The 25,632-nt window shown below is 42.1% G+C and overlaps 1 protein-coding gene across 9 annotated transcripts in view; it reads left to right on the top strand.

Annotated features, from left to right (window-relative positions):
- The first annotated feature begins 13,062 nt into the window (after positions 1 to 13,062).
- SORBS1 (sorbin and SH3 domain containing 1) overlaps positions 13,063 to 25,632 on the top strand; it is a 179,845-nt gene continuing 167,275 nt past the window's right edge. For 3 of the 9 annotated variants that reach the window (XM_056350937.1, XM_056350938.1, XM_056350936.1), the window contains exon 1: positions 13,063 to 13,162. In XM_056350937.1, the coding sequence (XP_056206912.1) occupies positions 13,068 to 13,162 (95 nt within the window). In that variant the 5' untranslated portion in view covers positions 13,063 to 13,067. Of the gene's footprint in view, positions 13,163 to 19,688; positions 19,795 to 25,632 lie in introns of those variants that run through there. The other 6 variants (XM_056350931.1, XM_056350928.1, XM_056350934.1 and 3 more) reach the window with 4 other exon arrangements.

Here is a 25,632-nt window from a genome sequence, read left to right as displayed (position 1 = left end):
TACTCTCGCTTCGTATGTTAATTAGCTTACCAGTCCTTTGCCTGGAATGTGGTGGTCTTGCAGGTTTGTAGGTGATTCATGTCCTTGTGACCATCCGATCTTCTCCAGCAAGGAGACTTAGCACTCCCTCCCTCTAGACAGCATTTGAATGTCTCTCATCCTTTTCTCATTCTTTTTTAAATAGCCCCTTTGTTAGAGGAAGAAGGGCAGGCGTCTCCTCAAAGCTGTGTGCCTATGTGACCAGACACCGCACCCATGACCGGTCACCATACCCACATTCCTTGAGCAGACATATACAATCACAATCGATGTCCATTGTCCCCATTTCACACTATTTCTCCATATCAGTGACAGCCCCACCTTTTCATGGCCTAGCAGCTTTGGATAAACAAATCTGCAGCTATGTCCTGACTTTTCCATGAAGTAACAGAACTGGTTTGCCAAGACTTTTCATGTTGGTTTAGATGGCTTTAGTTTCTTCTACTCTGTCAGGGATAGACCAAGAAAGTGGCATTTGAATTTTGTAAGCTTTTGGCCAGGTTTCGATCAGGCTTTTGTAGACCTTGTGGACTGTGGCTTTAGCTCCTTCTTGGTCATGGTAAGAGAAACTTGCTCTCAAATGATTCCTGGATTTTGTAGTCTGCAATTGGAAAAAGTATTAGCCATGTCCAAACTCCTGTCTGACAGAAACTCAAAATAGCCGAGGGAGAGGAAATAGCAGCCAATGTTTAGATTTACCCCATGGATACATGGATTGCTGTAGAAGTTTTGGCCTTGTTCCAGTTTGTGTATGAACTTTGCACAGCACTTGTGAAGTGCTCAGCATCAGTTTGGACACAGCAGGTGGAACAGGGACCTCCTGCATTCCCCTGTGTTCCTGCTCTTCCCCTGAACATGTGAGAGCAGCCTGTGGCTCAGCACCCTCCTGGGGACCTCCTGCTTCCTTCCACTCTCAACAGAGCAATACAACGATCTGTAACTCATCTCCTGCATTAAAAGTGCTGAAGTTAGGGTTGGTCATTAAGTAACACCACCAGATACCTGCTAGTGGAAGAGGCCTTCTTATCAAGTCACTAATCATTAGCCACTCTTTCTCTTATCTGATTTTGTTGTGTTGGTTTTTTTTTAATTTTTTTTTTTAGGTAACTTTATACAGCGTATGTATTTCAAGTACAGTGATGTGGTTTAAAATTTCTTTTTGACCAGTAGCACTCCACTCAGGCTCTAATCAGTCACTTTCTGAAGTCAGATACATGCCCAGAAGCAGAATCTTTGTCTTGCAAAGGAAGAGCTGGTTCTGTAGATTAGCATAATACCAAGTCAAATCAGTGAGCCAGTGAGTGGCTCCTAAAACTGTAATGCTTTATGTTTGGATACTTGCCCTCAATACAGGGCAGTAAGGAAGGTGTGAAATTTCTCATTTCCTAGATTTGTAGAAATCTAAGGAAATCAATGAATAGGTGGTTTTGGTTTGTGCGGTTTTGTTTTTTTCCCCCTTCCTCCTTCCCTGCTGATACACAGAGAAATTGAGTAATGGTTTGCTAGATCTTCAATAATACTTGAATGGTCTTTGCAAGTGCTCCCCCCTTTTGATCGCTCCCAGATGCAAATGAAATGCATGGTCTCTGTCATGACCTAAATAGGCTGGGATCCAAGTTTGCAAATTTGTCCTATAAGGATGGTTATTGGCAACATCAGATTTAGGCTCTTCAGACAGTAGATCCTTGGTAACAAAATTTTTCAGTGAACAGCTCCTGGCAAGAACAAATTTGATACAGAAGTGAAGTAAGTAGTCTGAACATGTCCATGTCTTACCCAAGGCTTGTTATTCTCTGTAGTTATATATACTAGTAAGTTAAATGTCATAATGAAAGGGTTGTGTCAGAGGGTCAGAGAAGGTAAATCTGCTGGGAATGATGGGAGTGTTTCTGTCAAAGACTTAGGAAGCAGACGTCACCAGAAGCTAGTCTGTTTTTTCTCAACTGTATCAGTTAATTTAGGAAGAGATAGTACCTTTTCCTACAAAACTTGCCCCAAAGGATTTTACTAGTAACATTAACATAACTGCTAGCTAGGATTCAGTGAGAACTACCCAAACATGGTATTAGTGAAAGATACTATCAGTTTAAGCAGGGATATGAATTATTAAATTCTGTTGTATCAGATTGATTTCCCATGCACCTTCTTTCTTAACAATATACTGATATACTTGGCCTTTCACCACTCCTAGTGAAAATTCTTACTATTTTTAGAATGTGAGTGTTCATTACTTCTCCAAGTGGAAAAACCCAAGCTTGTTGAGGTAGTATAAGCTGGACACTTCAAACCCAAAATCATGTTTCATTAGAAAAAATACAAGCCTTGGTAGTTATAAAAAAGCCAAAGGAGCAGTTTCTTTTTCATTGCAAGGACTTAATCCACTACTTAATGCAATACCTGATTTCCTGTGCCTCTGCTTTATTCCACCAATATTTATCTCCTTATTTGCCTGCATTTTCCCATTCAGGCATTTTCTCTTGCAGATGGGAGGAGCTCATGTGCCAAACTTCAGCTACCCACTAGCTGTCCTCCAAAAGCCTGTCTTTGCTGCACTGCCTACAAATCACTGTCACCTGGCAGTGCTGAAGCTGGAGGCCATCTGTGACCATGGTGACTGCTGATTTATGTGAGCACACCCATCGTCATTGTTATTCATGCCACCTTCTTTCACACATTTTTGCCTTAGTCGCCCAATTTCTTGTCTTGGGAAGGTGGAGTGTAGAGTCTGAGATGGGAGCTGCCTAAAATAATGAATATAAGGCGTAAAATAGGTGTAGAGCTTTGAGCAAAATATGTTGAGAAATAGTAATATGTTTGGAGCACATATCTGTCAAAACAGGACTGTATCAAATATAATTACAGAGGAGGATGATGTATCTACCAAAATACTTAGGCCAGAATCACTGATCCAGCCAAAGACTGGAAGGACTCTGGTGACTTAAATCAGTCACAAACTTCAAAGCTAGACAAGCCTCCATCTAACTCAGGATAACCTTGAAACTCTTCTGAATTTTCTTCTCTTTCACAGCTCTCAAGGTACACCAAAGCTTTGACGTTTTTGGGGCATATCCTCTTCCATATGGTTAAACCTCCAGCACTGGTGGCTGAGAATGGGGCAGATCTCTGGTGTGACAGATTTTTCTGGTAGATCTGTCCCGTGGAGGAACTCCTTTATCCCAGACGCTTCTCAAGGGACACATCAGGAAAGCTTTATGGCTGCCATGTGTCTCTGGAAAGGGCTGAAACATTTACCCTTTTATAAAACTTTATTAGGGGAAGATAGGAAAATATGTAAGTGGGAAGCACCCAACTCAGTGTAAAGAAAACTTGTTATATAAATCAGAAAATACATTTTTTTTTGGGGGGAAACCTGTGTCTAGTAAGCATAAAATTAATTTAGTGGTAGTTCAGACATTTTAGAGGAACATGCTATATTCAACAACAGAGGCCCAGTCCTGCAATCACTGGAGCAATAGTAGTGCTGACATAGGACAGAATTCCCAAGGTGTTAAGTGAAGTTTTTTTATTTTTCGTAGCCATAGATGACACATAATCTCTACATTGCCCCATCCTGCCTTTCTACATTTTTACATGACATAGCGGCAATCCAAGGTGATTTTGGAGAAAGCTGGCTTACCTGTGCACAGAGCTGTGCTGCAGCATCAGCCTAACCTTTTTGATTTATTTTTCAAAGCTCTTCTGCATGGTTTCTGTCTTGATTTTCTTGTCAACATGATTTAGTGCAAATCTCTGGGGATGCCTTGTGCATTATATGAAACTGGTGTTATTGTTGTTGGAGCAGACTCAAGCAAAGAGCTTCTGTTTGTGGAACTGTTTTATTTTACATGCATTAATAATGTCAAACTTCTGAAGGAAAATCTCTTGGAACAATCTGAACCTGCCTTTGCAGAGCAATCTCTTTACTCTTCCCTGTAGTCTTTATTTGTCTGCATTCCTTGCTTCCCCTGATGGTTTTTTGTTTGAGACTTGGCCGATTAATAGCTTTGTGTCAGTGCCCTAATTTGAGCCTGATTTTCTAGCAAGGTGCTGAGCACATTGGGTGAGTCAGTGGGAGTGCCTGGTATTCAGCACTTTTGCAAACCAGGATGCTTACTTCAGTGCTTCAGTATGGGTTCAGGAGCCTCATTTAGGCTCCTATTTTTATAAAACAGAGTCATGACATCCAAATGTATTAAGTGATGTGTTCTTTGAATAATCACAACTAGTATTTTTAAAGAAGATGAAGTCACTTAGCCAATTTTTAATGGGATTTGGGTGTCCAGTGCTCTGAGCTTCTCTGGAAATCCTGTCCTGTCCCTTTTGTTCAGCATAACTCTGGGCCAGGAGGAATTTCTTTTTTCTATGTATCAGCTTTGCTGAATATGTATTTGGTTCTTCTGCTTGCTTGACACTTCCATGACAGTGTAATTGGGACATGGTGAATGCCTTAAAACGTGAGGACAGTCAAGGTGCATAGATGACTGTAACTGATTTCAGTACATGAGTGTACTGAATGTGTTCAGGGCTGTAAAGGGTGAACAAGGAGGTAACAATAAGAAACACCATGTTAAGCATTTTTCCAAAAGGTCCTGTGAATCTCTGGTCCTACTGAATCTCTTGTTGCATAAACTGACCCAGTGAACATGTCAGATCCTGAAACATAGCAAGCTTTTGCAGGTGGTGTCTGAAGTGAGCTGCAAAACAAGACAGCCTTTGATAGGTGTATGAATTTGTTTAAGTGTATGAGGAACTGCTCACATAAATCCCTGTGCTGCCGCGGTGATTTATTACATGTACAAACCTCAGAACATCAAAATGGAACTGTAGCTGTGCTGGCTAACAGCTGGACCTGGAATGAATTAATACAATATCATAATTCACTAAAGGAGCTCTGCTCATGTCACAGAACGAAAGCACAGTGTATGAGTGTTTTATCATCCTAGCACTGACCTTGAGAGTATATAAATAAGTATGTAGTCTATAGTGCTGTTCTATCTGTTATCCTATGCATTAACACTGTGGCTTCATACTCAGATTTAACTAATAAATGCAATTCAGGTGGTAGTTGGATAAGAGTTATCTGGTAGTACTAATTCATGATTTAATGGGATAATTCTTTCCAAAATAATGTATATGAGTCTTTTAAATTACCCCTCCAGAGCTCTGCACAATGAACAAGTCAGTAAGTAAATACAACTGTTTCTTACTGGGCTTCAGCTTCTGACAGTACTTTTTGTCCTGTCACGCAGAGCTTCCCACTTCTTTTCTCTGTCCTTCAGATCACTCCCTTGTCAAATTAGACCTAACCTGCACGGTGCCCCAGAGGCCAATGTGCATCTCTTCTGCCGATAACTAGGAGCCTGGTGGGTCTCAGCCGGGGGAGGCTCTTTTCTAAGAATACCCTGTCCCATGTTTATACCTGGGCACTGCCCTTCTGAGCCTTTTCATTTCATATGAAAGCCATGTTGCCACACAGAGAAGAAGGCAGTACCCAAACTAATGAAAATGTGACCCCCATGCAGCACTGTTCTCTATTAGTTACAATTTCAGAGTGGTCTTTCACTAGAGTCAGTTCTGTCCATCCTGGCTGAGGCGATGAATAATATCTGATTGGAAAAGGAACAGCTTTTGCTCTTACCTCAAAAAACTGGTAAATGAAATACCACTGGCTACCTCAACTGCTTGAATATGTTGACGAGGCCAAAGAGCTAAAAACATACAGCTAATTGCAAATGTTAGTAGAAAAACGATTAGAAGGTAGGTATTGCTTCTTCCATTTCCTTTGACTTGTTGTTTTTTTTTTTTTAAAAAAAATATATATATCTAATATCCTGTCATCTTCCCTATCTGAATTGACTGATGCACATGGCCGGATGAATCAAAGCCTCTTTCTCAGTTAAGCATTAGGAAATCTGCACAAGATAGATGCAATACGCTCAAACTCTGGAACTGAATGTCTCAGACTCTGGGACTGGATAGCCTCATCCTTCTTATCACAGCCACTAGCAGAGACAGTCAAGTGGTGTAGGCTGTGATATATTGAGAAGCTTACCTGTAATACATATTACTCATACACATTCCTGTGATCTATAGAGGTTTTCAGGCAGGAAAAAAGTGGAAATCCAAGTTGTGTGAAAGCTCGCTTGCTTGTTTCAGGTTAGTTGAGGTTTTGCTGCTTAAGAAGGCAGCCTGCTTCAGAAAGCTGCATGATTCCATCTGTCGTGAGACCCGCCTGTGCACTGGAGATGATGAGTGACCAAATGGTGCCTTGTGCACCCACCCCAGAGAAAACTGTGGAATCAGCAGGAAATTACCCAGTGTTTTGTACTTGGTCTGATCAGAAAGGAGAGGTATTACAAGAGTATTTCCTTCTGTTTTGAGGGAGCCTAGAGACTGGTCAGCAGCACTTAATGGTCCCTGGAATAAAAGCCTTAAGACTGATAGCTGCTTTGCAGTTCCCATGTTTTTTCTGCAGAGGTGGCTGTGTGGGGTGGCAGTGCTGTAGGGCTCAGCTGCACTGCACAGCCAGTTGCGTGGCAAGCAAACTCAGCAGATGTGAAAACTCATCTTTTCCCCCATCCCAACACAGAGATAAATGTAACACTTGCCGATATATGGAAAAGGGGCATGACAGGAGGAAAAAGATGATGGTCAAGACAACTTGAAGACTGCTGATGCCCAGCCTTTTGGCTTAGGCTAACATTTTTTTTTTGCCCTGTATTTTCCATATAAGGCTGCTGGCATCTGGAGCAACTTCAGAGCCCTCTAGTCTAACCCTGGAGAAAGGGCCAGTTCTCAAGTATTAACACAAAAGTAAGCCCGAATTCTACTTATCCTGCAGCTACGACGTTCATATCACAATGCTTATTTCTGTGCACAGCTCGTGTATACATATATCTCACATACAATTTGTAGAAATTTGTAGGTGAAAGAAGCAATCTGCAAAGTAACGTCACAGAACTCTATAAATTACCATAAGGGATGCTATTTTTCTTACTTTCCCCTCATTTCTTTATCAACTGTTGTTTGAAGCTCTCTGTAATAGTCTAGAAGCCTTGCTGGCAGTTTGAGAGCTGCCAGGAAGCTGATACTTTTATTATGATCTTTCCAGATATGATATTCTTCATTTTTATTGCGTCATAAATCCTGGTCATAATGTGTTTGTCTAATTTGCTTTCTCTTGCTTCTAGGAACAGGCACTATCTCTTCATTACTCTTGAGAGTTAGCTGTGAATGCATTACAAACTCAAGGGGTGCTTTTTTCTCCTCCATTCTGTGCCCTTTTCAAAGCTCCCCCCCATGACTGGGGCAGTCCCCGTTAATCATTGCCATGTGTGCCTCGTTTTGCAGCCGATACTCTGGGCCACTCCTGGCTGTTGAGCAAATGTGGCAGACGCACATGAGTTGCTGGTCATACTTCACAGGGTGAACAGACCACACACAGGCACAACCTCCAAAGGCTGAGAAGTCAAAGGCCCCTGTTAATTTAATACGGTGCAGCTTTTTACAGTCAGGGAGAGGGTGGGGGGAACACTGACTTTTGGTTTTGCACAGAAGATGATTACGTAGTGATTTATTTTAAAGGAAGATCAGGTCAGATCTCTGTTGATAATATATCCCTAGGAATCTATTTTACTATTTATCCAGCTTGAGGTTAACCTCATTGCTTTAATTGGAGTTTCACAAGACAGGTATTTGGTCTATTGTTCTTCAAATAAAATGTGCTTCACCTAGGTGATATAAATCTATTTGCATATTCCAGGATGTGTATAAACAACATGTAGTTGCTTTGAGCTGTTCAGTTGGTTCCAAAATCAAAGTTGCTTAATTGTATGGGTCTTCTAGGTTCGTGATGTGTCTGGTTGCTGCAGCAAAGATGGAACAACAACAACAAAACACAAAGAAATATGCTGATGTAGCAATAATGGAAATATTTTCTCACACAGCATGTAATTAAGGAATAGAACTTACTATTGGTGAATGTCATCGAGGCCAAGGTTTTAGCAAGATTCGAAGTGATTCTGGATTTTTATAGGTCCCTCCTATAGTTACTCTGCCTAAGGACAATAAAGAAAAAAACCAGAACTTATGAAAAGTTCTGGGTTTCATAATGAAGCCTTAAGTTTGTGACAATTTTAGGCTGTCAGCTAGTAAAGACATTAAAATCTGAAGTTTATGCTAGACCTTTCCACAGTACCAGTGGTGGCTTGCCTGAAATCTGAGTCCTGGTATTGTCCCAGTACCGACTGTTAATCCTGTTAACACATCCCAATTACTTTTTAATTTTGTATGCTTATATTCCTGTCTAAGGGTTCCTAAAAGCTAAAGCAATGAATTGTAGTGGATTAAGTTTGTGTAAAAATACTAGAATTAACATGTTGTGTAGCATGTCCCCAATGCAATTTTGCTATATAATGATGTTAACTTTTCTTTCTCTTTCCTAATAGTTGTAACCCAGATTGGTGTATGTATAATTGTTGTGTTTCAGGAGTATACATCACTTTATAAACATATAGAAATGATAGAAAAAGAAATTTACAGAAATGTGCAGCATAAAATTAATGAGGAAACAATAAAGTCTTTCCCAATCTTCAGTGCATGCTTTGCATGCCCTATTGGGCCCTCCAGGGAAATGCAATTCAGTGTTGCCAAATACTTACTTTTGGAGGGGCCTTTCTCTGTGTGCTTTCAATCTGTCCATGTTTTGAGGGTGAAGGAAACTCAGGTGCCAGCATCACGTGCATAAACCCGTCAGAGCCCTGTTCAGCATGTAGCTCATGTACCATGTTGGGTCAGAGCTGTGCTAGCTTGGTACTAGAGGTATGGAAAATCTTTTGATGCCTTCTCCTCTCCTGTTTCTAGTTTGAGCCTTGAGACTTTTGGCAGCACAAACAGCTCAGCCTACAATCCTGCTGCTGTGACTCAAGGATATGACAAAACATTTCAGAGCACGATCATGTTGCTAGCATCAGGTTTCAACATGTTCACAAATACTGCTCCATCAAAAATGCTGGCATCAATGGCAGGGGTTGTACCTTGAGGTTGAAAGTTGCTTTCCAAAGTAGCCATCAGATTACCATTTCTTTTGCCAAGGTGATCCTTTTGCATTGCATTTTTTTCTATGAACCTTTCAAGGTTAATCTCATGAACCCCAGTGTAGCAGGGTTTGTGCCATTGACAATAGTCCTTTTAAAATGTCTTTCTCTAGACCATTACCACCTAGTCTAGTAATTTCTATTTACATGAAAAGTACATTCAAATTAACGTATGACATTTTCTCCAAACCATATACAATATGGCCTTTTTCTGATTCTGTTGCAGTAGTCTCTATTGCACTGTTGTCCTCCTGCCAAAGATTGTATTTGCCTAGTCAGTGAAGGCATGGTGTTGGTGTACCCAACTCATGAAGGGATGTGTGTGTGTTTATTTTTTTTAAGCACTAGGAAGCTGGTGATAGTCTTTCTTTACTGTATGCAGTTAATTTTCCATAGCCACTGAGCACCTTTTACAGCACCTTTTACAGACTCAGGGTGCAATGTAGTAATAAAGGGATTAAATTTTCCAAGACCACATTAATTACAATCTGTTTATCATAACAGCTAACATTCAGGCAAATTAAATGTTCACTGGAAGGCAGACCAACTTCTCTGTAGCTTCAAGAATCACGAGAAGATTATGTTCACAAAGTATAACAATTTTTACATAATGCATTGTGTGGCATGGGAACAAGAATATGCATATATACGTACATGCATACGTGGCTTTTCAAACAAGAATGTACCTGGCAGACTTATATTTGTCCATACCTTGGAGTGTGTCTAATTATCAAAATTGCTAGTGAATGTGTCCTTATATCAATCACAGCAAAGTTCTCGTTGAAGAAAGAAGAAGTACACTCTGTGTATGCAGTGCAATAAATGGCACATGGCAATGTTCTTAAAATGGTTGCTACAGCCAGTAAAGCAGGAGTGGTCCTGTTGCATATCCAAACATATTTATTAAGTCAACTGATGGTTTTAACGCTTGTTACATTTGCATGTATTCCCTTGGTTAATATGCAGAGGACAAAAATCTGTCCCCAAGCTTCTCTTCTGGGTAATAATGACAATCAGGCTGACTTGGCACAGGAGATTCATCGTTGTAGTCCAGTATCAAAACCAGTAACCCCAGGCTTTGCCCAGTAGACCCCAATGTTGTTATCCTCTTGTCACTTCTGGAGTGTGCACACTAAATGATACTCAGTCTCTTTTCCTTTGTCCATCCCATCAGGGTCAGTCAAGCAAGGTGCCAGCTAAATAAGGAAGCTGCTTATTTGTTGGGAACAGGCTCAAAACAGTCTGAGCACAACGACAATGTTCCAAGCACACCACTGAAATACCTCGGTAGCAGCAATCTGTGTCACTGTGTAACCTGGTGGGGTTTCACATTCATAATCCTTAGGTGGAAGCTCTGCATCGCCCTCCTTCAGCTGCACTATATTACCTGTTTCAAACGTTTATTGATTTATTTGTCATAGAAATGGTTTCTATTGATAAATGTTCTCAGACAAAGGCTTTTGTGCAGATAGGTTTCCTAAAATACCGTGCAATCTCAAAGGAAAGCACTAGTTTAGCAACTGACAGAAGTGCTGGGATTGCAAAACAAAACTGTGATTATTTTAATGGCTTGGAGATAATGAATGGAGTTTTCAGGGTAATTCACAGATATGAAAGGACAGATTTCTGTTCTGGAATAGAAAAAATGTCTTAATTTGTGTTAAGAGACATGATTACACCTTGCAGTCACTGTCCTGTAATGGAGTGTTTGGTGCACAGGACCTCAGACTGGGAGTCAGAACCGCAGGATTTCTGTCCTGGATCCATGGCTTGGTGTTAGACTGTGTGCCAGTAATTTAATTTTCTGAGTCTCAGAAATAATGAGCTTTGCTTTCCATCTGAAACTGCTTTGAAAGCTACAGAGGAAAGTTGACTCCCATCTTGGGCATTAAGGGTATCCCAAAGTAAATAGCAGAAGTATTTCTATATGCTTATAAGGTATATGTCATAAAGATGTGGCTCTTTGATCCTTTGTGGTTACGATATAAAATACTGACACTCCCAGAGTGGAGTGGTTTATTCAGCGAACAACAGTGAAAGCCCAGTGACTCAGGGTATGTCTTTCAGTAATTCTCTGTAATTTGTATGTTTATTTCAAACAAATGCTAGCACAATGACTTGATATTATCTAAACGTTTCAGAACATTAGGGATTCCACATACACAGCTTGCTTCTCACTCAGCAGTTTTAAGCCTCAGACTGAGACAGACATAGACTATGCAGCAGAACGCAAATGTGAGGACTCGAGTTTTGTTTGACTAGTTGTGATAACTTTTAAAACAGTACTGCATCCGGTTTTCCTTTTGCCCCTTAACTGGAATTAAACAACCTGTCAAAGGGGTGGCAGAGCAGGATTTGTGCTCTGTGCTAGAACTTTTGCACTGGTACCTTTGCTTAAGCCACTCGGCAGATCAGCTGTTGGGAAGCAAGTCCATGTCTAAGGTTTGTGGAGAGCACTTAACTTACCTCAGTGGGATGGTGACTGCTTACAAAACTAGAAAATCCTGATTTTCAGACTGTGGATTACATAGTTAGTTTTGGGAATTGGAAGAGAAAGGGCATGAGGCAACAAGGCATTACACTTAAATCTGCCATGAAGAATACAAAGGCCTGGAAGTAAACTGGGTACTGAAAGCAGGCTACTGGTGGCAGGCTGGGACTCAGCATGACTCCCAGCTTCAAGTAGGTTGGTCAAAGAATGAATACCTGGAGTTACTACTTTGCTCTGTCCCTGGCATTATACAGGTTTCAAGTTAGATGTCCACCCATTAGGATAACTGCCCTGGTGGGAAATGGATTATTTGGGGATGTTTTAAGTTAGGCTTTTGAGTGAACCTTTCCAGGTTATTTTAGCTTAAATTTTAAGGTGGAGAGAGGGAGTACTCACCCCATAGTACTTTATTCTTTGATGAAAAAGAAATTTGAAAAGAAAATCTGTCTGTGCAATAGCTGGACTGTGAGTACTAGTTCAGTGATGCTCCCAAAATGCCTGTAGAGCCTTTAATGGAAAGCAAGATTATGATGATGACAACTATTATTATTTCAAAATCTGAGTGTTAAGTTTACCACTATTTATTATGATTCTTTATGCAAGATAGATCTGAACTTAGATCTAATGTTCTGTACAAGCTTAAATCTGTGATGAAAAAGAGGTGAGGGAACCTGGTTTTTATAACGCTTTTTTTCCCAACTTTAGCTTTGTTTCTGGTTTTGTTTCTGTTTAATGTCGCTGTGCTCAGTTCCTTCACACTGCAAGTGTTTTGTGCTTGCTGTGGATAGGTAAAGATTCCTTCTGGCTGACAGAAATACAGGCAGAAAGCAAATTAAATCCCAGCAGAGAATAAGTGCTTTGCTCCTCTCTCAAATTGCTTTCAAGACTTCAGTTTCACAAGTGAAAATACTGATGAATAAACCTGGCTGTCACTGGTGCTGAGTAAGAATCCACAGGTCAGAGACTTGGTGATGGGCCTTGGTCTATATATAAAGCATTACAAGCTTCGGTTCTCTTGCTTTATTAATTTCCAAAGATGTTTAGATTCAGCACATCTCTCAAGTTGTTTCTTTACCTATCTTTTGGTTAAAAACAGGTATAAAGAAAGGCAAAGAACACAGAAATCCTAGAAGTTATATCAGAACTTTTCCAGATCTGTTCAGTTCAATTTGCATTTAAAATTAAAAATTAGACTACAGAAGCTGGATTGGTATTTCATCTAAACAATCAGTCCCAAACAGTTCTGAATGAAGGGAAAAAAGTATCTATCATTACCTGCACTTTTGCTTTTCCATTTGTCCATGTAAACAGTTCAATCTGTCTCTAAACCTATGTTCTTTCTGCAATTTTACTTTAAAAATCTTCCCTCAACAACACAGCTCACCTTCTCCTACAGGTTTTTAAAGTTTTTTTCATTTCTTCTGTCTACTTTCCTAGGGTGGATGGGGCAGGAATGGGCAGAAGAGCCCTCTCAGTTCTTCGGTGAGTGGAAGGGAAGAAATTGTCCTGAGCCACAGAGAATTTCTGCTCTTTTAAGGTAGGAAAAATATCAAATCTTGGAGAGGAGGATCACAGGAAAGGCAGACAATCTGAGGGAGATATTTTTATGGTTAGTCACAGACATTGCATAGTATTATTGATTGCTTACCATTTTCCTCACTGTTTACTTTTGAGATCTGGCACACTTCGTGCATTGTGCCGGCTGAAGTTTCCAGCCAGATAAAGGTATTTTGCTACCTGTAGAGACAGATGGGAAAAGTCTCCCTACTGATGAACCCTGTTGTTCCCTAGGTCAGATCTGATCCCTCTTTAGGACAGCATGTCCCTGTGAATTCTATTAGAGATGAGAACGTATCAGTGAAAGAAAAAATTTGTTTAGAATTACTCAAGCAATGTGAAATGAACTTGGACTCTGTACCCCTTTAGTGTTATTATTACTAGTATTATTTATTCATAAACCATCTAGTCTGTTGTCAGAACTATTCTTCACAACAAAAAGTTGAAGCAGCCATTATAATGCGTTTATAGAAAGCATTTATTCTAAGCATTATCTGTATTTTACCAGGGAATATAACATTACCTGTTAAAAATATGAGCTGTGTTTAATTAAGAAAGATGGCTTTGTGTTCTCTCTGTGTTCATGTGTTTATGTGCATGTATATATTAATAGATATGAATGACCCTGCGTAGCCTGCCAAAGAAGAACTGGTTGTTGAAATGGTTTAATGATTAATTAGGCCAGGCAGAAACATATGCCCACACACCCTGTCACAACTGCACAGCAAGACACTCCCTTTGAGGAAGCATGGATTTCTTGCACATATGGTCTGCAATAGGCTCAGGGAAATGAAAACTTTCTTGACTTTCTGCATTAGGGACAGAGAACAAGTCTGTGGACACTGGTATGTGTGGCAGCCCTTACTGGAATTGATGGGGCTAGAAATACGGGTAGTGTGGTAGAGTGGACAAAGTGTTCTTGTACAGGGCTGCATGAAGTAGTGGCAAAGTGGGAAACAGAGCTATGTGTCTGAATGATTTCATCTATACATCCTCCTCCATACCACCCAGCCTACCAGACACAGAAAAGGAATAGGCTGTGGTGGTGGAAGACAGAGGCGGAAGAGTCAAACTTTGTCTCTGCTCAGAAGAAAACTGTCTTGGTTTGCAGAGCCTGCTGTTCCCTTTACATAGTTCCCAGCAAGGGAAGTGTTAAACCAGTATTCAGAGCCCTCATTCCTCCTGGGATTCGGAATATAACAACAGATGCCAAGGTTGTCTTTGTCCTATCTCTATAGTGAGGCTTTAGAGCAAGCACAAACAGAATGATGCTTTCTTCCCTTTTCACTCCCAATACCAACGCGAATCATAGCTCTTTGCTGTGATTCCATTTATATTACAAAGAATAAAGGTAGTGGAACTCTAGAGACTCTAAAATGGTTTAAAAGTAACTCAGAGTCTTTGGAGGACAAATAAAGGCTGCTCATTGAACGAGTGCAAACCCTTCCAGAAGACAATGCTGTCCTGACTGCTCCCATAGCAGCTGGGAGCCTGCAGCATTTACCACAACCAAGGTTGAAAACTGTGACACAAACGCCCTGAGCTGTTCAAGATCAGCTCATAGCTGAACCTTTCCACAGAGTAGTTTCTCAGCTTCCCTTGTTTGTCTGTGCAAAGGAGGTATAAATCACCGTGATCCTGGTTTAATAATTTGTAATAATTCTGATGCAAAAACAAGGTGGAGCTGCCTAGTGGATACATGATGAAATTAGGCCTCGAAAAGCCTGAGATCTCTGCTCTGCTCTGCCGGTGGTTTGTGGGGTGGCCACGGGCATATTGCCATTCTCTGCTGCTATTTCTCCATTTGTAAAATGGAGGCAATTTGTTCACTTTGCATTTGCTCACCATGGATGCGAATGGTTGTCTGTTATGTAAATAAGGTGGATTCTGGCTTTTAATTTTTTTCCTGTCCTTTTGGCCATCATCCTCAACAGCTTTTTACCTCACGCCATCATTTCCACTCTGTGTTTTTCATACAAGACTAAACGGGAGAAGACTCCTTCCTTGATGGTAGTCCATGTGTATTAGCCAAGATACAATGTCAACAGAAAAAGCAGGGGGGTGAAGATCCAGGCCATTCATCCTGACAGCAGAAACAAATGTGTCTCACTTTTGCTCTACTATTTACTCAAGCAGAAAACAAAACAATAGAGATGGGAAAAGATCTGAAAGAGCTGTCACAGAGCAAGTGCACCATGCCAATAATTTGAAGGATTAAGGACCCCAAGCTGTATGTACTGACACAATAGCTGGGGCCATCCTGTTCACTGGGTTCATGGATTAAAGGGATGTTTCATATGATTCTGGTTTTCTTTTCAACTCTAGTTGAACAAACATAGCCTGTGTGCTTGCAAATCCCTTGTTAGAAATGGAAAAAGTCAATACAATTTCCCTTTCACTACACTCTATGATTTTGCCGTTGGAAAATGTTGCAGTTGCTCTGTCTGGATGCCTTCACAGAATCAGCATGACTTTGTGTCTGGTTTAAATTGAGTGATGGTGAATGGTGGGAGCCCAGAAGAGGGGCCTGCAGTCAGTATACCTGCACTGAGGCAGTGACACTGAGAGGCTGGCCAGAGTTACACCACTTGATTTGCTTGTCTAAACTGCTGTCTTAGGAGGTGGGGTAGTTCACCCTGGCAGTGCGCTTTTTCTTGGACTATGGCTATGGAAACAGCAGGGTTTGGGATCAGTGGTGTCAGATTTTATTTTAAAAATGTCTTTATTTTACAAATAAAAAGCTGGTTTTGCTTTAGTGCTGTGGAAAGTTTATCTGGGTTTGAGTCAAGCAGGGATTTTTCCTCCTCTCACGCCACTGCCAGCATGCTGCTAGCCAGCTCTGTCCCATGCAGTTCCTGTGCCACCTCATGCAGGGGACCCCCATTCCAGCACTAAATGGCAGCAGTGGGCCTGTTCGTCCAAAAGCCTTATGTGTGCCACCTGTGACATAATCTAGAGATGCAGTTTGGGAATTTCATGGTCAATGTGATAAACTCTCGTCATCATGAAAGATATCACAGAAGTCCCACAAACTGCAGCAGTTAGGAGTATTTATGCCTATATATTTATTACATATTAAGAATCTACCAAGTGACACGGTTTGTGTGAGCACAGAATAATTTCAAGGGAGAGGTATGACAGCTCCTGGAACTAGCATATGGATTCAAATGCTAGCTATCTAGTGAAGGGACACTTTTTTTTAAAACTCACAGTTCAAAATTTCAGTGGGAAGGGGGGAGGGGGAAGCAAATGTGCAGTGAAGCCGAAGTCTTCCTATTCTGATATACTTTTGTGTACTTTTTGTCTGTGTTGCCCCATAATCCATTTATCTCTGTTTTCTCATACCAGTTATTTAGCCATTACATTTATCTTGTTTCAGTGAGGTTATTTAGATTAGCATTAAAATTCCAAAGCACCTGGCTAATGTCTCAGGGTTGTAAGTGTGGTGCAGTCTTTGTATTTGCACATAGGACAAACCCTTTAAAGAGGGGGTGCCTGTCAATTGATATTACTGTGGAGGCTATTAGATAGTTGTTCTTACAGGCACCTGAAGTGTTGGCAGTGTTGGTTTCCTCCTTGTAGTTGTCCTTGGGAGACACTGTTGAAGAGAAAAAGAGAGTTCAGTCCTTGTTCTCTGGGACAGTTTGCTGAGGATGCAGTCACAGTGGGGAATATTCATTCATTCAGCCTGAGCTGCCTCTGCATTGGATTCAAACCGGTAAACTTGCGGTCAAGGATTTGCTCCTTCTGGTAACGTAGCTCCCTCCATGGAGGAAGCGCTGGGTTCACTTCTTCCTAATGAAACGATTAGCCCTGCTACGTACTTGTGTTCATGCTCTCATGTTCTTGTGTCATCTGTGACTTATCTTACTAGCTTGGCTGCTAGTAACATCACAGTCAATTATATGCCTTTTTTTTTTTTTTTTTTTTAATACAGCAGGGGCACAAGCAGGAAGGCAGGCTTCCTGCTTTTGAGTAGAGCAGGAAGATGGGGCATTGCAGGAGACAAGTGTTTGCTGTTTACAAAATGGCTTAGCAGATGGGCATCTGTAAAGTCACCTGCTGACAGCAGTAAGGTACAAAGCCCTCTCCTGTTACAGAGGAAACGCTGGCTTCTTGCAGATAGCCTGGGGATGGTTTGATGGGTTTTTTATCTGCATGAGCTGAATGGTGCAAGCTTGGGTTTAGAGCATTTTATGAAAGATATCTGCTCTTATTTAAGTGGATGTTCAGAAAAGCTCAACAGGTTTTGAAAATTGGATTGTGTGTGTAAGTACGCTTTCACTTGAAGTAGTTTCTCCATGGTTTGACTGCGGTTGCCTGCTGCTGTGGGTGGGACTAGCTTGGTGGCCATGTCAATGCTAAGCTTGTATCATAACAGACCCAACTCCTCTGTTGCAAGCAGAAAAGACCTTCATTTGCACATTCACTGTGATCCCGTCAACTCATTTGTAGTGCTGCACAGGGTCCATAAGCAACTGTATAATCTTTCTAAGGACAGCAGGAGTGGTACTTACACAGTGCAGATAAAAAGTGTGGTCCAGGACTTCTTGCATTGAGAGGCGTTAATCTGGTGGAAAGGCACTGCCAGCTTTGTTTTGTGCTGCTGGTGGCTCTTTGCCACCTAGCAGGATAGGTCTGATTGATGAACCTATCCTGCTAGGCACCGGCCAGCCTTCCCTACGCAAGAGCTGGAACAGGATAGCTATTCTACATGGGCAGATTGACATTCCTGGGTCTGGGGATGAACCAGGAAATTCCTGGGTTCAGGGATGAACTGGCAAATCCCCAATCTATTTAAATGAAAGGTACTTGAGCTGGCCCTTGGAAGCACTGTTTCAAGAGCAGAGACAGGCAAACAACCCTTACAGACCCTGAACAGATCAGGAGAGATCAAGGCTACAGTGATTAACTGGCCGTCCACCTACACTGATCCTGGGCTCTGCCTCTTTTGCATGGAGCTGTATATACATATTTGCACATATTTTGCACTTCAGTGAGCCTCTAAATTGAAAATGAGCATTTCAGTTCTTAGGTCAACCCCAGGCCTTGCTCTCAGTTATTCTCTCAGACCATTATTCTTATGAAGCATAGAGTCTTTTTTTTTTGTTTTGAGGGATGGGGATATTGGTGAATCAAATGTCAAACCTAGGGGTTTTTTTTCCTCCTTGATGCTATTCAACCTGGGTAATATGAGTTTTTGTGCATAAGTGGGTTCAATGGTTTTGGCAGGATGCCACAAATTTTATCACCCTTCTCTCTGTCAGATGAGAGGAAAACAGACATTTATTTTCTGCCCAGGCTGGATTTCAGATTTGAGATTTCATGGCTGTCCATTTTGCTCGGCGATGACAGTCACGTTCCTCTCTCCTGAGGACTGTAAGGAGCGGAGGGCTGCTCAGGATCAGTGCCGCAAACTTCCGGGCCCCATCTGGACGGCAGCTAGCCTGCCTTTGTACGCACGCATCTCTCGGGAGCGAAGGAGGTTGTTCCACGGCCTCTGAGAGGTTAGTGTGCTTTTAGAGGGAGCAAAGTTTGGTGCTAAACTTCCTTTGTGTCTTCTGGCAGCTGGAGCCAAGATAGGTCTGATCTTTTCTCAGACTTGTTTACAGATTGAGATCTAAGTAATTTCTTTTGGCAATTGGTTTGAATCATTTGGTGATGTTTTTGATTCGTGGGTAGCATTTGAGTAAAGACAAATAAATTAGATTCCTGTGGCGGCCAGTGTAGTAAAGATGAGAACTTTGAAGGTGAAAAAGAAAGCAAGTAGACCTGTAACTGCTACGGCAAAAAAAGGACACGGTATGCCCCGACAGGCTGACAAGGATGAAATCCCCTCTACGTCCACTGCGTTTCCTCCTCACACAAAGGCGGCGCAATCAGGCCTTCGGTGGGTTGGTGCCTTTGCGCGTTTTGTGTATATGCTCTGGCGCACGGACTGGCTCACCCTTGCCTTTGCAGAGCACCTAAGCCGACCCAGGAGTAGTGCCCTCAAGCATTCACGAAACCAGAACGGTGGTACTGACCCCATGCAATGCAGGGTGAGCGAGAGAGGGATTTGTTAGGGATTTCCCCTCCGTTTGATCTTTTTTCCCAGATGAAGCAGTCAGTGATGTACCGGTCAGCCCTTCCCCGCGCCTCCATCCCTTCCTCCTTATTTTTCTGTGATTTCTATTACACGCAGCCAGTACAAGGACGGCTGCACCGACACCCCCCCTGCACGTACCGCTTGCCGAGCCCCGGTCCTGGCCGCACCGATGCACGGCTTCCCCAGTCCCACACCCTCGTGTCACCCCCGCCAAGTGCCAGCACCCCGGCCACGGCCGGCAGCCACCGACCCGCGCAACAGGTCGGGCGAGGGGCTGCGGCTCGCCGGGCTGCCCGCCGCCCCCGGCGGGGCAGCGCCTTCTGCTTCCGCTGCCGGCACCGGGCTCGCTCCGTGCCGGCGCCGAGCGGGTGGCTGCCGGGGCCGCCGGGCGGGCGGGCGGGCGGGGGGCGGCGCCTGCCGGGGAGCCGCGGCGGCTCGGCTCGGTACGGCTCGGCAGGCACGGCTCGGCTCGGCTCGGCTCGGCGCGGCGCGGCAGGCACAGAGCCTGCTGCTGCCCCTCCAAGGTAAGCTCGTCTGCGCGTTGAACTTTCCGTGCCTTCCCAGCTGTGGCAGCTGGTCATTCCCCCCCTGCGATGAAAATCGCTTTGGCTCCATTTTATTCTTGCGATTATTTATACCCATAAGGACTAGGTGTTCTTTAAAGGGCCATTATGCTGTGGGATGTTAGCGCCTCTCTCTGTTCCCCCCCAATATCTAGGGGTGGGCTTGGTGTCACAACACGATTTTCGCAAGCCTTTATTTAAGCCTCGTTGCTTGCAGGTAAAATACCTTGCAGATGCGGAGGAGTAGGTTTGGGAATGAGTTTCTTGTGCGCCTGAACAGAAATGTTACGTTTCTGTCAGCGGGAAGGAGGAGCAGAATACAACATTGGTTTTAAAAGGAGAGCGAACGCACACGGGCATTTTCTGTGTGCCTTCAGACTCAGCACACTGAGTGAATCTGGTGGGGGGGAGACTGTATGTACTTGTCCCGAGAGAGCTAAACCCAGGATGTATGCATTACGGTTGTTCATTCATCAGCGGCTGCAGATAATGCAATTACCAAGTCAGCGGCGCATGGATGCTGCCCTGCATGTGACATGCTGAGAATACTGTAGTTTAGGAAGCCCACACTTGCTGTAGTTGGGTAAAACAGAAGCCGGGAATGGCCGGGTATGAAAGCCTTGTGTCTTTAAGTAGAGGAGAGGCTACTGGTTAGTCTCGGTCGTTTCCAAAAGATGTGTGTTTTATGTGCTTCTATGCAGAGGTGTAAATACCTTTTGCAATCTGTTCATAAGAAATTCAAGAGTGAAAATTAACTGGCAGCAGCTTCAGGTATCACCAGCGTCTAATGAATGGTAGATGGTTTGTATGCCTGAGAATTCACAGTAGTTTTAATTAAATCTTATCACAGAAAGGGCTTCATTTAGGTCTCAGTTTTTTATTTACAGATCAGATTCTGCAGCTTTGGTATGGCTACCTCTTTTCTAAGGTGTCTTGGAAAGGAAGGAAAAAAAAAATCACCAGCGTGATTACCATGGACACAACTATCCCTTATTTATTTATTAGGCTATTAGGGTAATGAAGAAAAGCCATGCCTGCCCTGCTGTGCAGATCTCATTTCAGCAAAACTGCCTGTGCTCCTGCTGTTGCCCATGTTTGATTTTTAACCAGTAAGTGCCCTGTGCTGGTGTCAGTGCCATGGCTGCTGTACCTCCACATGTGGGTGTTTGTCGTAGCCCCCAAATCAAGGGGATCAGAGCAGAGCCCAGATGATTGGTAATGGGATTTGTTCTAAGCAGAATGTGCTTTTCACTCGTCTATCCATTGCTTCCTTGTAGTTGCTGCTTCTTTATTCTGCCTGGCACTGCTGTTAACTGCTGTTGTTCTGGGGCAATATTTGGTATATTAGTATTTCATTTTTATGAATTATGCTACTAAAACATTGCTTTTCTTTACATTTGTTGCTACCATGTCAGAAAAAGAAACAGCATCTGTCCCAGGCAGCTCGTCTACATAGAATGTATGGGAAGGCAAGAGGAGGTTTAGCTTGCTCAAGGTTACTAGCAGAGTTAGCGTCTCATGACTTCTAAAGGCTGGACCATGTTGGTTCTGCTGCACGTATACACATACAGAAAACATCTGCCACATTAGTATCCCTAATGACTCTTACTTCTTTTATGCTCCCCTCTTCTTGTTCAGTAAGTATACTTATCTTTAAACAGGAGTGATTATTTTTAAAGATAATCCTGTTCCACAAAGCCAATATTGTTTGATAATACCATAAAGAAGATACAAGTAGTGATATTTAGGCAGTCAAAACACAGCAAGTTTGTCTTTTTTGGAATACATCAGATTTTTTGTAAATGTAAACAGAAACATACACGTACACACTCATGCCTAAGGTGTCTACAGGAAGAAAGAAACAGTGCCTAATAAATTTTCCATGCCCAGAAGGCTAACCTAAAAGTCAGGAAGGTAAGAATTATGTGCTCCACGTGAATATTATTTGCAGCTTCCTTTTTCTTCAATACATCAGTGATTCAGAAAGTACAAATGTAAGGATTCCTCCAAAGGAAGGTCATGTGATGAACAGGTCTCTTCTTGTGTTTTCTGTTTGTAGGGGAGGGAAAGTATTTGGAGTCGGGGGGGGAAAGGAGAGTTCAGAGAAACTTCTAACCACTCTGCAAATGTTGAATTACAAGTTTACTGTTTTTTTAAAGGTTGAATCTGGGGAAAAAACAGGAATGTTAAACCTTCGTGCAAATTACATGTCCTATTTTTAACAATGTGCTCTGTGCCTGTGTACTTGGGTGCAATTGATGTGTTTGCAGACACTCGGGTCACTAGTAGGAGATGGCAGCAGATGTTTGTCACAGGGTTTATTTATTCTGATGTGTTACTGTATACAATGTGCTAATTAATTGATGAAACTACTATAGAATGCTTTATCTCAATGGTATCCTGCATCAGAGAGCTACACTGTTAATTATCTGTTCCTCTATGCTTCTTTGGTGTTTCTTCAATTTTCTGGTCCTTAACCTCACTATATGCCTCTTTGGTCTGTTATAAGAGAGGACAGATGGGGATACCAAAGCAGTGCTGTTCATGTTTTTGTTTGTTTTGTTTTGAGCAAAGACTGCAGCATGTATCTGCCAAGATGGATGAACAACCATCGTGTTTTAGCTGCTTGCCCAGCCCTTTGCAGTGAGCCAGAGAGGTTCTGTTAGTCTCATCCTGAAGTCTTCAATCCCTTCCATAATCCCATTAACTTCTGTGGAGCTATATATGTGAATGAGCTTTATGGAATTAGGTTGTACACTGTGTGTTGTTTGTGTGCAAGTGTTAAGCCAGGGTCAGCACTTTCATTGCCTAGCATAAATTATATCAGAGCAGAGGCTACCTATAGGGTTATGGAAACTGCTTGCGCCTTTAAAACTGGACAAGAAGTTTTCAGCAGAGAAGCTTTGTGTGTGTGTGTGTGTGTGTAAGATCTTTGCTCTGGTTTTATTCAGCATTGGGAAATGCACTGGCAGCATGGATAATGTTCAGTGTTCTTTGAAAATTGTTTTTAGTTCAGGCCTTTGAAGTTCTCAGTCATGGGTAGGTTGTTTTATTCTTTGCTCTTATTGTGTAAAAGAGTATGTTAGGGCTTTTGCTTGCTGCTCAAGATTTTTGAAATAGGAGCCTAACAAAAGCCTGAGTTTTCAACAATTCTGGGTACCCACATGCTTCCCTTTATTTTTCCCTTGAGTGATTGGCACTTAATCTGTATATCTAAATAGGGATTTATGAACCTGACCTTCGACTTCAGTATGAATTCAGCCTCTGTTCCTGTGCAGATTATACTGTGATCCTTCTACGTGCCACACTATAGGCAGGTTTTAGACTGAATTGGTATTTGGATCAGTTAGAGGAGAGGGTTTGGGAAGTTTTGATGTTGTATCTTCACACTCAGCTAAGACAGTGCTTATCCAAGCATGGCAGTAAAGGCAAATGTGCTACTGAAGGTGTCTTTCAAAGAAGGTGCCATACTAATGTCATGCCTGCTTGGGTTCTTCCGCACTCCACAGTTCTTTTTGCATGAAAATTGATGCATGCCAAACTGCAGCTTGGATAGTGATGGTTGGCCGCTCTGTAATAACTCTGCTAACTAGATAGTTATGCTTCCTTCTCCTTGTTGTGTGTGGTTGCTGAGTGTTGCTAAAACAGACCCAGAGAGAAACGCTATTTAAATACTAGAAGGAATAGTACCTTTATGTGTGCCTTCTCATGGTCTCAGTAAGATACCATGAAGCATGATTAAGTAATATTGGATTCCTGCATCATAGAGGCTGTTTGTTGGAATGTGTTTAGAAAAAAACAAAATAGTATTGGATGAGGGTAATTAGGTAGAAAAACTGGTTTGTGATGTCCTTCTCAGATCAGACACTTCATATCTGAATTTGGGCGTGTGAATGCCTGTATGTCAGTCAGTATTTTATTCTCTCTCTCTTCCTTTACTTTTATACCTCTCTAGCATGTACGATGTAAAGCTGTGTGTTTGCGTTTCCTACCCATTCTCATTAAGAGGAGATGATCTGCACTAATTTTTTAGGCAAGTTTGTTCCATATCCTGTGTGAAGTTTCTCTAGCAGCAGAATTAGAGTGTAGCACTAAATCTGTTTCTTATCTACAGATGCCAGCATGGGCAGGCAGCTCTGCCATCACTTTACAGCTGAAGGAAACGAGATGTGGAGAGGTAAAGCAATTTCTACAAGAAATTGTCTTTTATATTCATAGCCAATCTTGTAACAGTTTATTGATGTTTGCCCTCTTCATAAACAATAAAAACTTTGAAGTGAGTGGCCTTATCTTAGAAAGCAAACTGTTGCTAAAATCATTCTTTGTTAGGAAGACTTCCGAAATAATTCCACTTCCTCTTATCCTGAGAACCAAGAGAAGATTGTTCAGTACTGTAACGGCTGGGGTTTTTCAATGCCTCCATCAAAATGGGAAAACAGGAAACAGCAGCATGCATGAAAATGTAGTTTGCCTACCGGTTTGATTTATAGCTATTCTGGTCTTTCAAAGAATCAGTTATTTACATAATATGAATGAAATACGCTCCAAGACCAGAAGGCTGTTCTGGTTTTGAATAAACACTGCAACACTCGTTCACATAAGGAGCAGAAGTTACATTTTTCCTAGAGCAGAATGGACATAATTAGGATGAAGATGACTGTGTGGAAAGGAGGCTGATAATAGAATATGAGTCCATTTTAGTTTGTTTCTGTGTCTGTATTGATCCTAACTTTTAAAGGTCAAAAGCAGTGGTTGTTCAGTTATTATGAGTTTTGAGTTTCAGCCCACTTTCCAGCGCCTGCAGCCTTGCTGCTAAAGGAGACACCAGTGGTGCCCGTGCAGGAAGGCCAAGCCTAATGGTCCTCACAGTCAAATGCCTTCCATAAGCATAGGCATGGCTCTTCTGGGTCGGGCAAGGCCACTTCGTTGTGTGAGGCCCTAAGAGAGGAAGGCCAGGTTTAGGGACACTGCACTGAGAATTTTTCCCAGCTATGTCAATAGCAGTAATGACGTGTAAGGTAGGGCTATCCCTCGCTTAGCTCAAGCCCACAGTTTTGAAGAGCTAAGAAAAAGCAATGAGCCCTGCATTGGAACAGAATCTTATTTGATATAATGTAGAATTACAGCTGTCATTATCTCAAAAATATTCAGATCAAGTCATCAGAGTGTTTATACAGCATTTATGGTAGATGAAGGTATAGTTACAAAACTGTCCCAGTCTAGGTGAGTTTATGGGTATTTATCCTTTACCATTGGTGTTATTTAAGCAAGAGAGAGTACTAGATTGTACTAGGTCTGTTTCCTACCCACCATGTTCTTTGTTGTGGTGCGCTGTCTCTGAGCTCTCTAAATACCATGGAAAACTATTTGCAAGTGGTTGTTCAAATAAGACATATCTTTGCAGTGGTGGTACTCTTAACTCCTTTTGTTGGCTAATTTTGTAGAGTTTTATGGAATAAAGTGTTAGTTTTACAAATGTTTATTTTTCTGAAAACTTAGGTGAAATTTATGTACCTCTGATCCTCATGGAAAGCCATTCTTGTGTTCTTGGGATAAGCCAGTCACAAAACGTAAGCTGCTCTGAGAGCTTAGCCAGTCACGCAGGCTGAGCTCCACAAACACTCGGTGATACCGAAGTGTGGTTGGCAGTCTTCTGCTTAATTCTGTGTTGAGATTTGTGTGGTTGTGGTGGGAGGCAGCCCAGCCAGTGCTTGGTAGGGGGGGAAAAAGCCAGGAAGGTTAATGTGATCTGTTGGTGTCTACATTGTGCCCTGGAGGATGATCCTGGTCCTAGGTGCT

The sequence above is a fragment of the Falco biarmicus genome, chromosome 9 (assembly GCF_023638135.1).
Source record: "Falco biarmicus isolate bFalBia1 chromosome 9, bFalBia1.pri, whole genome shotgun sequence".
NCBI classification, from domain to species: Eukaryota; Metazoa; Chordata; class Aves; order Falconiformes; family Falconidae; genus Falco; species Falco biarmicus.
Note: the sequence above shows the minus strand (reverse complement) of the source record. Positions and strands in the feature narration are given on the sequence as shown.